This window comes from Podarcis muralis, chromosome 15, assembly GCF_964188315.1.
Source record: "Podarcis muralis chromosome 15, rPodMur119.hap1.1, whole genome shotgun sequence".
In the NCBI taxonomy this organism is placed as follows: Eukaryota; Metazoa; Chordata; class Lepidosauria; order Squamata; family Lacertidae; genus Podarcis; species Podarcis muralis.
The window spans coordinates 25,329,174-25,343,622 of NC_135669.1; the positions used below are offsets into that span (position 1 = coordinate 25,329,174).

The following is a 14,449-nucleotide window of genomic DNA, read 5'->3' on the forward strand; positions in this document are numbered from 1 at the left end:
ATGCTACCCATCTGACTGGGTTGCCCCTGCCACTCTGGGCAGCTCCCAACCCAAAAATACTAAAAACACATAACTGAGGTCCATCATTCCAGAAATCAAAGTCCATTTTTACTAAACTTGCGAGCATAGATAATTCCCAAATGCATTTTATGTTAATTTATTTTGGTCAATAACCAGCTGAAAAGGAGGGACACAATATAGTACATTAAGTACAATATTAAATATAGAATTTAAAAACTATGTAGAATATAAAAAAGTGAGAAATTTAAAATCACTATATTGAAATGAGGCAGAGCAACTTAAGGTGTTAATAATTTTAAAATGAGGACCAGATCCTCCGCCAACAAGCAATTGCTGCCGCACAAAAAACAGTTACCCAGTATTTTATGCTGTTGGTGCACAACCAGTTTTTGAGAACTTTAGCTAAGTGCCAAATGAAGGTCATCCCGGTATCCTGTCTTTCGCACCTTGCTGGCCCTGCTGTACTCAGTAAGATTCTCATTCAAGGCTAGTTGTTGGACATTCACAAGCCAGCCTTTCGTGGTAAACTCCACAGTCTTCCAGATTCAAAAGAATAAACAGCTATATTTATTCCACAATGAATCTGACCAATAAGTATCTGCCCTCCCCCCATCTCATTATGACATCATGGTTGCCTGGACAACTGTTTTTTTGCACTTAGTGACACAATAATGTCTCCCTGCCACAAACACACAACTGGAATTGCAGAGGCCACACGTTTTCTAGGGCAGATGAGAACGGTGGTTGAGGCAAGGGAGATCTGGCCCTCGCTAAGAGTGCCTCAGGATGATCATTACCACATGGGGAGCGTACATCTTGTTCCGCAGGGCTTCTAGAACACCTTTCCCAGCTGACGATGCTCCAGTAAGGACACAGGAGGGGCTGTGAGGTTGTGAAGGGGGGGGGGTGATATCAGTGCTTTTCTTCTAGAAAAAGGGTGCAGGTACTGCATACCCTTGAGTACCCCCATTTAAAAAAAAGCACTGGTGATACTATAAAGTGACCCTGTTGAATTTCTCACTACCACTCATTTTCCCTTTCCCCTTTAAGGCTGATAACATAGTTGAGCCAGAGATAGAGTACGTATTGGAGCATTGGCTGAAGAAGGTGAGTGTAATGAATAGGGCTACGGGCTGAAATTGGGGGGGCAGGTAAGCCATAGCTTGCAGGTGGCACTGTGGGTAAAAACCTCAGTGCCTAGGACTTGTCGATCGCATGGTCGGCGGTTCGAATCCCCGCGGCGGGGTGCGCTCCCGTCGTTCGGTCCCAGCGCCTGCCAACCTAGCAGTTCGAAAGCACCCTCGGGTGCAAGTAGATAAATAGGGGCCGCTTACCAGTGGGAAGGTAAACAGCGTTCCGTGTGCTGTGCTGGCTCGCCAGATGCAGCTTGTCATGCTGGCCACGTGACCCGGAAGTGTCCTCGGACACCGCTGGCCCCCGGCCTCTTAAGTGAAATGGGCGCACAACCCTAGAGTCTGGCAAGACTGGCCCGTACGGGCAGGGCTACCTTTACCTTTACCTTAAGCCATAGCTCAGTGGCAGAGTATCTGCTTTGCATGCAGAAGCTCCCAAATTCAGTCCCCCCCATCTCCAGGTGTGTCTGGGAAAGTTTCCTTGCCCAAATCTCTGGGAAAGCTTTTAGCTTAGACAAACCTGTCCAGATATTTGGAATGTTCGTGTGTGTTTTAATCTAGTTTTAGTTTATTGATTACTTTGGGTTATTATTATTATTATTATTAAATGCTTTGAACTGTTGTTTTTACTAATAATATCATTGTTTCATTCTTTTTATAAGCGGCTTGTTTTTTAACCATCAAGCAGTGTATACATTTTACGAACCGAATAAAATTCAAGCTACCGCCTGTCAGTGTTGACAGTACTGAGACAGATGAAACAAGGGGCTGAGTTAATATTGGGCAGCTTTCTATGCTCTGTCCATGCAGACTGCTTGGAAGGAATTCGGATCCAGCACACAACATTAGCATGGAGACCGGGGACCTATGTAAGCACTCATCATGGGGCTTAACTAGCCATATGAGCATGAGCATGCTAGCGCCACCCTCCTCAAACTCTGCATGTTCAAGGATGGTTGTCTGCACCAGGTTAGCCTTCTGCACTTAGGGAAGCTGTCACATGTTTTCGAAACTGCGTTTAACTAAGGCTCTAAAATGCAGAGGAGCTAGGATAGGGGTAAGCATAACTGAGCCACATGTGGATGTTTTCACTTCCACATGTATCTAGAACTGCTGTCACACACATCATTCCCAAGTCTTTCCCATCCTGGTTTACATCAATCCATTGTTGTTTTAATCTGCACACACATATTTATTTTTAAGCATATTATCTCAAACCTATGCATTTCTAATTTCCCTCTCAATATCTGCATTTCTAAATATATTTTATTGTGCAATGTGAAGGGAGGGAGAGAAGAAATGTTGATGTTCTGCCCTGAGTGAGTCTGGGCCTTTTTGGAGCCATGAGTTGCAAAATGCATTTTTTAGTTGGTTGGCCCTGATATGAGTGAGGGTTTGATCCTGCATAAAGTTAGCTATGCTGAGGTCCTGTTCAAAGTCCCCTCTCTTCATGCTTTGCCTCCCATGATATCTAAATTGCAATCTCATTTCGGGGCAGAAGCCTGTTTCTTTTCATCTCTCTCTTCTTATGAAACTCTATGAAGTCAAGTGTCATTCACATTTATGACTTGGCATAAATCAGTAGTTGTACCTTGGAAGTCCAACGGAATCAGTTCCGGAAGTCCGTTTGGCTTCCAAAATGTTTGAAAACCAAATCATGGCTTCTAATTGGCTGCAGGAAGCTCCTGAAGCCAATCAGAAACCGCGGAAACCCGGTTGGACATTCGGCTTCCAAAAATAGTTCGCAAACCGGAACAGTCACTTCCAGGTTTGCGACGTTTGGGAGCTAAAACATTTGGGAACTAAACTGTTCAAAAACCAAGGTACAACTGTAATGACATTAATGGTGACCAACCAGTTTTGTATGATAAATAACTTCACTTTGGGGGAGAATATGGTGGTAGCATGTGTGTTTGTGTTGCCTCTTAGATCGAAGAAGATGCTGTCAAGATCTTTAGGCAGAAGTCAGAAAACAGGTCGGACTGCCAGGTGGAAGGGATCAGAACTTTTCCTTCAATTGACCTAGATTTGGCAGCAGCAAGATCAAAACCAGAAACCTGGGAGACCTTTGAAGACAGGAGGCCACCAAGGGTGAGTGAGAGCTGCAGCAGTTTATGTGCAGATGAGAATGGGATAGAGAACAGGAAGTAGAGAAGCCAAAATAGGCTGTGGATGCACCATCTATTGAAAGTGCACTCCCCCAAACATCTGGAAAACTGTATTGGGTCTTGGGAATTGTGGTTCTGTGAGTGGTAAACTACAGTTTCCAGCATTCTTTTTGTGTGCATGGTGATGAATATTCTTCCAATGTGCTTTAAATTTATGGTGTGTATGCAGCTATAGCCTGCAAAAGCAAGTATTCTATGGAGAAATCAGTGTATTTCTGTCTGTGTCAGTTTCAATAAGTCCTTTCTTCCCCTACTTTCTGCATAGCTTTTAAAAAAGAGAGCTATACAATGAATTTGCATTTAAATTGCACATAGTTTTATATGCACTTTTCCTTGAAATATGCAACTTGTAAGCTTTTTGTACTCATTTTCAACTCATTCCCCCCTTTAAAATAAGTTTTTTTTGGATCTTTGATCTTGTAAAGAACACCTTTTCAAATGTATTTTGACTGAACCAAACCTGCATTGCAAAATTCAGAGAAGTGAGTATGCAATTCCATGTGGAAGACTGGAATTTTCATGGCCCTCTAGCAACTAGTGTGGCTCATTTACCAGAAGTTATGTATTTTGCATTACCTCTGGAAGTGTATACTTGACTATGTCTCCAAACTATGCCTCCTAGAGCAATATATACATCAGGAGGCTTAGTTTGGCCAGAATCGAGTATACACCAAGATTTTTCTGGTGCACATAAGCAGACTTTTCATATCACTGTTGCAGGACTGTTCCAGCACAATACTTTCATCCAGTTCCAGCCTGGACCTGACAGATGACAGGACAAGGATCCAGTTTGTCCGATGGAGGTGAGCCTTCACATGGGTCAATGGTGTCCATTGAAGTGATGGGCAATGGCACTCTGAATGATCTGAGTGCACACTCTTGAACAGGGGTGGGACATTGATCTTTCCTCGAAATATGCAACCACAAAATAGTTTTGTAGTGTGGGAAACATTTGGTCACCCAGATGTTGCTGAACTACAACTCTCATCACCCCAGGAAGGCCAGGGCTAGTGGGAGTTGTAGTTCAGCAACATCTGGATGGTGAAAGGAGGACCTGCAACCCTTTAGATGTTAGTGTACTCCAACACTCAGCTGCCTCAGTCAGCAGTATGGCCAGAGACATTGGGAGTGGTAACCTAATAACATCTGCAGGCCTGAAGGCTCCCCACCTTTGATCTAGAAAGTGATCCTGAATCCTTTGCACTATGCTGGAATCCCACGGAAGATATGCAGATGATTCCACAGCAGGCAACTCGATGTGGAGAGGGGATCCAGAGGGGAGGAAACAGAAAACCATGGAGCTAGACCTCTTCAGATGTGCACCCAAAAGATGAGCAGAGCTGAGTTCAAGCATTATGTGTAATTTAACGCGGCCGTCTGAGAGTAGAGCATGGCTACTTGTGACAACTCAACTGTATGCAAGACTCACTTTGAGAGATAAGTGGATTTTTAGCACTAGACCTCCTTGAAAACCTGGCAGGTTTGGTAAATTTAGCCCAGAGAAGAAGCAGTTAAAAGGGGAGAGGATTGCCATCTTCAAATATTTGAACAGCTGTCACATAGATGATGAATCAGATTCCTTTTCAGATACTCCCAAAGACCAGGACGTAAACTGATGGGTCCAATTGACAAGAAAATTGATTTAAACTAAATATTATGAGAAATTTCCTGACTGTGGAACAAATATTGCCTTGGATGGTGGTTGACTCTCCTTTGGAATGGGATTTTAAGAAGAGGCTAGATGACTACCTAATGATTTCCTCATTATCTTGATTCTATTCTGCTTTAATTGTTTTTAATGTTGCTGTTTTAAAATTATTACAACGTATCTTGGAACCTCATGAAGAAATTTAAGACTACTCTTGTTGTTGGGTTGTTGTTGTTGTTGCTGTGGTTTCCTGGGCAGGGGTTGAACTAGATGACATATTGATGTCCTTTCCAACTCTATGATTCTATTTTTCAGTCACACCCGGGTGTATCATGTCACGAGCGATATGAGAAAGGATGCCATGCAAGAGAGGCTGGATAAAGTGAGCAATAGGTGAGACCCAGCTGGAAGGGCAAATAGCTTTTAGCAGCATTTCTGTTGCTTACACATATGGGGAAGGGCCATAGCTCAGTGGTAGAGCATCTGCTCTGCATGCAGAACTCCCCAGGTTCAATCCCCAGCATCTCCAAATAAGATTGGGAATGTCCTCTACCTGAAATCCTGGAGAGCTGCTACTATCAGTGAGTGTAGAAAATGTTGAGCTACATAGACCAATGCCCTGACCCACTTTAAAGCAACTTTTTACACTCCTGAGATAACAATTCTATCCCTTCAAGTTCAATACAATGCTCCCCTTCTGCCCTTAACACCAGCTTCCAAAAATAATTCTTACCTAGTTCTGCCCCATTAGTATGAAAATAAATTCACTGCATCCTAGATGTGATCCAATGTGGAATTCTTTTAACGGTGCTCATATCAGTGAGTCTTTAACCCTAGGAGTGGGAAAATAGACCATAACATCTCTACACACAGTTTCTATAGTCGGAGTTGATCTGCATATGGATACAGTGGTGCCCCGCAAGATGAATGCCTCGCAAGACGGAAAACCCGCTAGACGAAAGGGTTTTCCATTTGCGATGCGCTTTGCAAGACGAATTTCCCTATGGGCTTGCTTCGCAAGACGAAGATGTCTTGCGAGTCTCGCCATTTCCCCCCCGCTCCCCCCCTTTTTCTAAGTCGCTAAGCCGTTAATAGCCTTTTAGCAGCTTAGCCGCTAAGCCTTTAATAGCCACTAAGCCTCTAAACCGCTAATAGCGCTAATCCGCTTAGCGCTAATGGGCTTGCTTTGCAAGACGAAAAAACCGCTACACAAAGAGAATCGCGGAACGGATTCTTTTCGTCTTGCGAGGCACCACTGTATTGCAATTTGAATCACATCCAAAGAGACTGGCAAAGGGTAACCCATTTAGGCCAACTGGTTTTCCTTAACTTCTGTTTTTACAGTGGTACCTCGGGTTAAGTACTTAATTCATTCCGGAGGTCCATTCTTAACCTGAAACTGTTCTTAACCTGAAGCATCACTTTAGCTAATGAGGCCTCCTGCTGCCACTGCACAGCCGGAGCCCAATTTCTGTTCTTATCCTGAAGCAAAGTTCTTAACCTGAAGCACTATTTCTGGGTTAGCGGAGTGTGTAACCTGAAGCGTATGTAACCCGAGGTACCACTGTATATTGTTTCATAGGGAACTTCCTTACATTGAGTCAGACAATTGGTACACACACACACACACACACACACACACACACACACAGACACACCATATTTTTCGCTCTATAAGACGCACCAGACCATAAGACGCACCTAGTTTTTGGAGGAGGAAAACAAGAAAAAAAAATATTCTGAATCCCAGAAGCCAGGACAGCAAGCAGGATTGCAGCGCAGCCTCTCCCCAGCAGTGGGATGAAGGCTCCCCCAAGAGCCGTGCTCCCTTTAAAGAGCGTGTGGAGTGTGTGTGGAGCAGCCCTTCTCCCTCCTCGGGGAAAAGCCCCCAAGAGCTGCACACACGCTCCACGTGGCTCTTTAAAGGGAGTGCTGAGCAGAGCCTCCTGCCTGCATTCGCTCCATAAGACGCACTTACTTTTTAGGAGGGGAAAAGTGCTTCTTATAGAGCGAAAAATACGGTACACACACACACACAAACTAGAAGTGTTAAGATAATTTCTCCATAGTGGTTGCTGTGATTGAGACAGAAGAGAGTTATTGTCAAACCCATCTTTCTTTGCTATTCCTCATATGTGCAAAAGAAAGCACTTCTGGAATGCTTAACTCACTGTTGGAGGGTGATAAGGGGACAATTGGTCCATCTAGTTCATTCTTGTCTACACTGGGATTTCTAGCAGAGGTCCTTCCTAGCCCTGTTTGGAGATAAGAACAGAAGAAGAGCCTGCTGGATCAGACCAATGGCTCATCTAGTCCAGCATCCTGTTCTCACAGTGGCCAACCAGATGCCCCAATGGGAAACCAGCAAGCGAGATTTGAGCACAAGAGCCACTCTCCCCTCCTACCATTTTACAGCAACTGGCATGAAGAAATATTGCTGTCGTCTTCATTGTCTCCAGGACATATGGATGCCAGTCAATGCCAGGCCTAATTATGCCTATGGGGTGAAGGTTTCCCAGTCTGGGATATGTTTTGAAGTGGGGGTTTGGTGACAAAGTGTGTGTGAGTACATGCTTGACCTTGCGTGTACTGTGTGTGGGTCTCAATCCAGGGAAGATTCAGACATGCTCCCCAAGTCCAGAATTGCCCTTGATTTTACCCTGTGGACTTATAATAGGAGGCAAGGTGGTTGGGCTGCCCCCTCCTCCTTTTTCTGCTGGGCTTGCAGCATCTTAAGTGGCTTGCTGGCCTTCCAAAGAACCTTGATGCCTTCCTCTCTAACCCCTTTCCCAGAGCTGCTCTATTGGGTAGCATGTCTGGAAACCTCAGTTTTATTGATGGACTTGCCACCTCACATTGCAGTGGCAGGCTGACATGCTGGTGTGTTTGGAGCAACTAAGTGGCCATCTCACAAGGGTGGTTGGGGGGGGTCTTGTCCAGGGTTCCTGGATGTGCACCTTCAGCAGATTTTTGTGCCCTGAATCACTACCAGCTCTTGTCCAGAATCTGCATGAGAGCAAGTTTGGTCTGACCTCATTTCTTTACCTCCCAGTGTCTCCAGGGTCATGTTCCAAGCTGTGACTGACCTGGACAGCGGCCCATCAGACACCAATCTCCACTTCTCAATGCCAGCGTTTTAAGACATGGACAGGTGAGGTGCTCATCCACAGCCCTCTGGCTTTCCCTCCATGGGATTTTAGCATTGCAAGGGACCCCGAGGCCATTTAACCCCACTCATTGCAGGAACCTGCAGCCACAGCGCTGAGATGTGGTTGCCTATTTCCACAGAAAGACAGCTGGCCACCTCTGTTCCACTGCTAAACAGCCCTTACCATTAGGACTCTTCTGTTAATGTTTAGCTCTATGTACCAGCCATGATGGCTATGATCTGCCTCCACAATTGGAAATAGTAAGGATTCTGAATACTTGTGGCTGGAAACCACAGGTGAGCACAGTTATGCTCATGTGCTACTTGCAGGTTTCCCACAGGCTGGCCACTGTAAGAGCAGGATGCTGGGCTGGATGGGCCATTGACCTAGTGGGTTGGGTCTGTGAGCTCTGTTCATGCCACCTCTAGTGCCTCCATGACCCTGAAGGATGGAGGAGGTGTTGACAGCACTGGCTCAGCATCCAATTTAGTCTCTGTTGCCTCCCCCTGCAAGAGGATACTCCTCACCGCCTGGAGGCAGTGCTGGGGTAGGGGAATTCAACTTCAGGCTGTCTCTGATTAGAGGTGCCTGATGCCACAGGGGTACTTTTCTGCCAACCTGAATTATCCCTTCCCTGGACCCAGCTTTCCATTTCCTGGATTTCTGTGGGCTCAGACACATCTTGGGATCTCACAGTCAATGGAATAGCGTGGGGGGTGCCAGGGGGGCTGTTGCCCCGGGTGCACAGTCTGAAGGGGTGTATGTGAAAACCAGGCAGCCCCACAGAGATTCCTGCCCTGCCCTGCCTGGGGAGTGCAGAGGGTGAACAGCACCTTCCGTGCTGTGCCCCCACTTGGCATGCGAGCAGCCGTCCAGAGGCAGCATGGGTTGGGGAATGCAGTGTCAGAATGCAGTGACATGTTCTCCCCCTCCTGGTCGATCGTTCGGGAGCTTCAGAAGCTTTCTTCAGCCCAAACATCACAGCGACCGATGCCAACCGACACCGGCACACTTAGGGATTCGCAGAGTTTGCGCAGTTGCGCAAACAGCAACTCAGCATTTTGGCTAATCTACTTTATTTACATATAAACACATGAAGCACTGCAACATGGCTCCTTCTCTCTCTAGCATCAGACAGCAAAGAGAAAAAGAACAAAGGACAATAGTCCCACTTCACGGAACACAGTAACACAAACATCCTGTCTCCGTCACTTCCCACTCTGTGGAGTCAAAACATATACCATCATGTGATAGACAACAATCCCATGACTGCAATCATGGAGCAGGAATTTTAACATGTGGGGGGTGCTCTTCACCCTCCGCACCCCGCCTGGTGCATGAGTGCCCATCGGGCATTGAGGGCTGGGCAAGCATGCTCCACCTGCCTGGCACACATGCACACACACCCATCCCAGGCACCGGTGAACAGTGCTACACCCCTGCCTACAGTCAATTTCCCCCATCCTGCCAGGACCCCCTTCAGGACTACTCAGATCCAATGCCCCAAGTTGCTTCCATTCCTCCTCAGGATCCTCCCATGCCCTCCATGACATCTCTATGGGACTCATGACCTCAATGTTGTTGGACTACAACTCCCATCATTCTTGACCACTGGTCATACCGGCTAGGGGTTGATGAGAGTTGTAGGTCAATGGCATCCTGAGGTTTACATGTTCCGCATCCCTGATCTCATGCACACAGCTTGGGCAGGAATCTGGGGGAAGGAAAATGCAGAAGCCTCTAGTTTTTTCCTGATCTCTGGATCAAACTCAAAAAATCACCAGTCGCTCAGTTAGCAATCTGAAACGTCTGTTGGGAAATAATGACCTGGTAGCAGCTCTAGCAGTGACATCTGATGTTTTACCTATGCAGGAGCACCATTCTTCCACCCTGATCTTCTTCCTGTGCTTTCCTCCTCCCAGAGTCCCTGCTTCCTTGTGGCTCTTGAGGAGAAGAAGGTGCCCTTCCTGCTCTGCCCTCTGGGTCTTCTTCTTTGGCTGTGAAAGCCCTGCCTTCTTGAAATGGCCAGAGAAACAGCCTGAATCCTGTGGAAGGATTTACTTATTTTTTTTTTGCTTGGGCTATTATAAATGCCTGGCTGTGAACTGTGAATGACTAATAAAAAATTGCTAACCATTTAAACTGCTTTCTAAAAGACAGACTGGGCTTTCCTTTCATCTTTTTTTTGGAGGGTGCAAAGTTTTTAAAGGGTAAGTGTGCACGCAGTCCTGGTGCCCGGAGTTGGCACCACGGGGCATCGGCCAAGGCCCACACCCCTGCACAGGGCCTGCTGCTGATCCCTAAAGCCCCACCAGACCCTGTTCCTCCTCTTTGATAAGGCTGCCTGAGCAGCAGTGTGAGCAGTGACAAGGAGGAGGAGAAGATGCAGACTCCACTTAAACTGCTGTCTCATTATGGGCTGCAGTGTGCAAAGGGCAACAGATGGGCAGTGGTGAAAGTGGCCAGGAAGTGGGAGGACATGGTGGTGCTTTAGCCTGTCTCTGCTGCTCCCTCTTCATGCCTCTTCTAATCCTGGGAAACCAGGGGGCAGGAGAGCTTGTTGTAGCAGGAGTGGAGACACCCTGGCTTCTTCACCAGCCTGACTCATTTCTGCCTGTTGGCCTCTCTTCAGCTTCTGCTTCTGGACTTCTGTCTGCCACATACTCTCCCTGCTCACTAAACCCTGTTGCCTCTTCAGCTTCTGACACCACCTCCTCCTAGTCTGCTCCCTCTTCTCCCTCTGTCTACTCATCATTGTTCCACCACCAGTCCCTGGGCTCTGAGCCTTCATTCCTTGGGGTTCCCCAGCTGGTGGCTCTCGCCACTCCTCTGTGTCCATGACACCCAAACCCCACAGGCTAACTTAGGTAGGTGGGACTATACCCCTGCCAATCACCTGACATAATAATGATGGCAGGGGAATGGCAGGTGATTGGTGGTTGGTTGTCCAACTCACCTCTCAAAGTTGTCCCATGGAGGTGGGGTTCCTGCTACCCTGCAGGATCGAGTTCAATCCTGCTTCCTGCAGGGGTAAGCTGCTAATCCAACTGTGTCTCTGCCTGCCCCACACCTGATGTTGAATACAATATTCAGGTTTGGGGTAGGTAGGTGCAGTTTGGGGGAAATGGATTCATAGGCTGCATGTGGAGGTCTCGTGTGCCAGAGATTCCCCATCCCATTCCCCAGCCCCTTCCAAACAAATCTGGAGCCTACACTAAATGCTGCAGTGGATTGCCCAATCGGTGGACCAAGCATGTTCTTAGGGCACCAGCAAAATAATAATGGCTCAAAAAATAATAATGAGGATTTTGTTTTTGAAAAACAACCAACCAACCAACCAAAAGTCCCACACCACAGTAGTCATCATGGGGAAATTCAAAACTTTGTTAGACTTCCTTACACTCCATTACCCAATTCAAATTTTCCAGTTTGGCATTGTGTTTATTTTGAATTACATATATAAGGGGGCACCATAATATTTTCAGTGCTCAGGGCAACTATGAATCTTAATTCATCCCTGACTAACTGAGATCACTTGCACAGAAAACCCACTAGATGGCAGCACAGGCTTGCAAGAGCAAACTTCTGGAAAAGAAACAGGAGGGAAGTTAGAGATGTGAAGAGAAAATAAAGTGTCTTTAAAGTTGGCGTGTGGGATTTATTTTAAGGGGCATTCTTTTTGTCCGCATTCCCTGTCTTTCTCTTTCAAAACTTTCTATATCTTGGCCTGCAAGGCAGCTTCACACACACTGCGGTTTTCCTAAACAGAGATAACTTCAGTGGCTTCATTTGCACATAAAAAAACCAAGGTTCTTAATTCAGACTATATTAATTTGCTCCAGTGAGCATACAGATAGTGACCAAAGAGCCAGAAGCACATGAATTTAAAATTTATTTAAAATAGTGTGAAAAATTGTGTGTGTGTGTAAATATTCATTGAAAACACCAAGAGCATATTACAAAATGAACAAGTATTGATAACTCTTTTGTTGCTAAATGCTGGGAGTTCATTTACCAACTGATCAACATAAAACTTAGTCTGAGCTACTCTTTTGCCTTTTTTTAAAAAATACGGTTTGATCAACAGAAAATTAGCAGGTGAATTAGAGGAAACATTCTCGCCTGTTAATGCCTGTGGATCAAGCTGCCATTAAATGTTCAGGAGCATAGATACCTTGGTCACGAAAGTTGGCAACTGTGCGCTAGAGCAGTGCGGTTGGTGATGCTGCCGCTGCCGCACACGCTTTCTCTCTCTGGCCTCGGGGAAACGAAGTCATTAAGCGATTCAAAGGGATCTTTGTTCCCTGCATGATTAACTCTGGCGGAGGAGGAGGGCAGGTGTCAGGAAACCGAGACGGAAGCGGCGACGGCGGCTCCACCTGTATTCCAGGCACCACCAATTTTCGCACTGAATTAATGGGAAAGCAAGTGGCAAAGATGTGGCCGCTCAGCCGTGACGGAGGCATTTGCGTAGCTAAATGGGCTGAAAAGAAGTGCTAATCAAGGCGTTTGTGGGTCACGGGTTCCGCAAGGCTGCTGGCGGCCTCTGTGGAATACTGACCAGAAGGCCTGTGGGGAAGGCGATGCTTGGAGCACCGAGAAGCTGCCTCTGTGTGCAGAATGGGAGGCCAGAGATGGCGGGAGCCTGTTCAGAGTTGCACAATCCTGCCCCCGATCCTTGAAGGTGCCTCCTCGCCAGATGCCTCTGAGATGCCTTTAGCACCAACTCTCTCCACCTGTGATTCCAAGCAACTGGTACCCAGAGGCATACTGCCTACGATAAGAAAGGTAAAGTTAAAGGACCCCTGGACAGTTAAGTCCAGTCAAAGGTGACTATGGGAGCTGGTGTTTGTCCACAGACAGGTTTCTGGGTCATGTGGCCAGCATGACTAAACTGCTTCTGGTGCAACAGAACACAGTGAAGGAAGCCAGAGTGCATGGAAACACTGTTTACCTTCCTGCCACTGGCGTGCTTTTGAACTGCTAGGTTGGCAGGAGCTGGGACACAGCAACAGGAGCTCACCCCGATGTGGGGATTCGAACCGCCAACCTTCCGATCGGCCAGCCCAAATGGCTCAGTGGTTTAGATCACAGCGCCACCCGCATCCCATTCACTACGACAGTGGAGGTGGAACATAGTCATTGTGGCTAGTAGCAGCCCCACCCCACTGTGCTGGCCACTCCTGGCTACTGTCACAGTTGGGGGCAGTAACCCTTCTGAATACCACTTGCTGGAACCCATAGGAGGAGAGAGGGCTCTTGCGCTTGGACCCTCCTTGCTTGAGGGTTTCCTATGGGCATCTGGTTGGCCACAGTGAGAACAGGATGCTGGACTTAGCTCAGTTGGTAGAGCACGAGATGCTTAATTTCAGGGTTGTGAGTTCAAGCCCCATGTTGGGTGAAGGATTCTTGCATTGCAGGAAGTTGATGATCCTCACAGTCCTTTTCCAACTCCACAGTTCTATGATTTTATGGCTAGATTGTCCATTGGCCTGATCTAGCAGGGATCTTCTTCTGTTCTGATGATGAAGCCATTCAAGCCCAGACCCACCAACTCAAAATTTACGCAGAAAGGCTACGTAATTCAACCAAAGGCGGTATTTACCTAGTGTCAGTCGATTCTGTCATTCCTCCCTATCTGAAGCTGCAGAAGGTCATTAAAGCCTCCGTTTGAAGATGAGCCTCAGGCCACGAGGGACCAAATTGCCTGTTACTGCACCCGTTCCCCCCTGCCCCCGCCTGCCAAAGGCGGACAAGATAGCTGAAGGCACACCGGCAGTGTATCAGTGAATTATTGATTGGTGTTAACACTGCAGCTCTGACAACACCATTATCGTCTTTGACTTCATGTTTAAATCATTCCCCCACCCCCCGAAGCATCTGCAATGCCACAGTCTTTAATATGTGCCCAGGTGCTTCCTTCCGCTTCTTTGCTTACCTCCCCCTGCCCAGTCCTGGACCCTTGTTTGAGGGGAATGCAAGCAAACAAAATAAGTGAAAGTTGAAGTGAGGCAAGGAGAATGACATAGGAGGAGCTAGTGTGGTGTAGTGGCTAAGAGCGGTAGACTCATAATCTGGTGAACCTGGTTCGCGTCTCCGCAACTCCACATGCAGCTGCTGGGTGACCTTGGGTTAGTCACACTTCTCTGAAGTCTCTCAGCCCCACTCACCTCACAGAGTGTTTGTTGTGGGGGAGGAAGGGAAAGGAGAATGTTAGCCGCTTTGAGGCTCCTTCTGGTAGTGATAAAGCGGGATATCAAATCCAAACTTTTCCTCTTCTCCTTCGCCTTCTCCTTCTCCTTCTCTTTCTCCTTCTTCTTCTTCTTCTGG

At 47.0% G+C, this 14,449-nt stretch overlaps 1 protein-coding gene across 1 annotated transcript; it reads left to right on the forward strand.

The window, feature by feature from the left end:
* The first annotated feature begins 273 nt into the window (after positions 1 to 273).
* Positions 274 to 10,265, forward strand: SPATA19 (spermatogenesis associated 19). The gene is made up of 7 exons (XM_028708936.2): positions 274 to 885; positions 1,072 to 1,128; positions 3,084 to 3,245; positions 4,043 to 4,125; positions 5,286 to 5,363; positions 8,023 to 8,121; positions 10,042 to 10,265. Exons 1-6 carry the CDS (start codon positions 808 to 810, stop codon positions 8,108 to 8,110), a joined length of 546 nt encoding a protein of 181 aa, XP_028564769.1. The 5' UTR covers positions 274 to 807; the 3' UTR covers positions 8,111 to 8,121; positions 10,042 to 10,265.
* The last annotated feature ends 4,184 nt before the right edge of the window (positions 10,266 to 14,449 follow it).

Bases quoted from the DNA above. Each gene is read 5' to 3' on its own strand.
- SPATA19 (XM_028708936.2), top strand. From the start codon at position 808: ATGATCATTACCACATGGGGAGCGTACATCTTGTTCCGCAGGGCTTCT. The intron at 3,246-4,042 runs GTGAGTGAGAGC...TCACTGTTGCAG, and splicing joins AAGACAGGAGGCCACCAAGG to GACTGTTCCAGCACAATACT. The intron at 5,364-8,022 runs GTGAGACCCAGC...TTTACCTCCCAG, and splicing joins CTGGATAAAGTGAGCAATAG to TGTCTCCAGGGTCATGTTCC.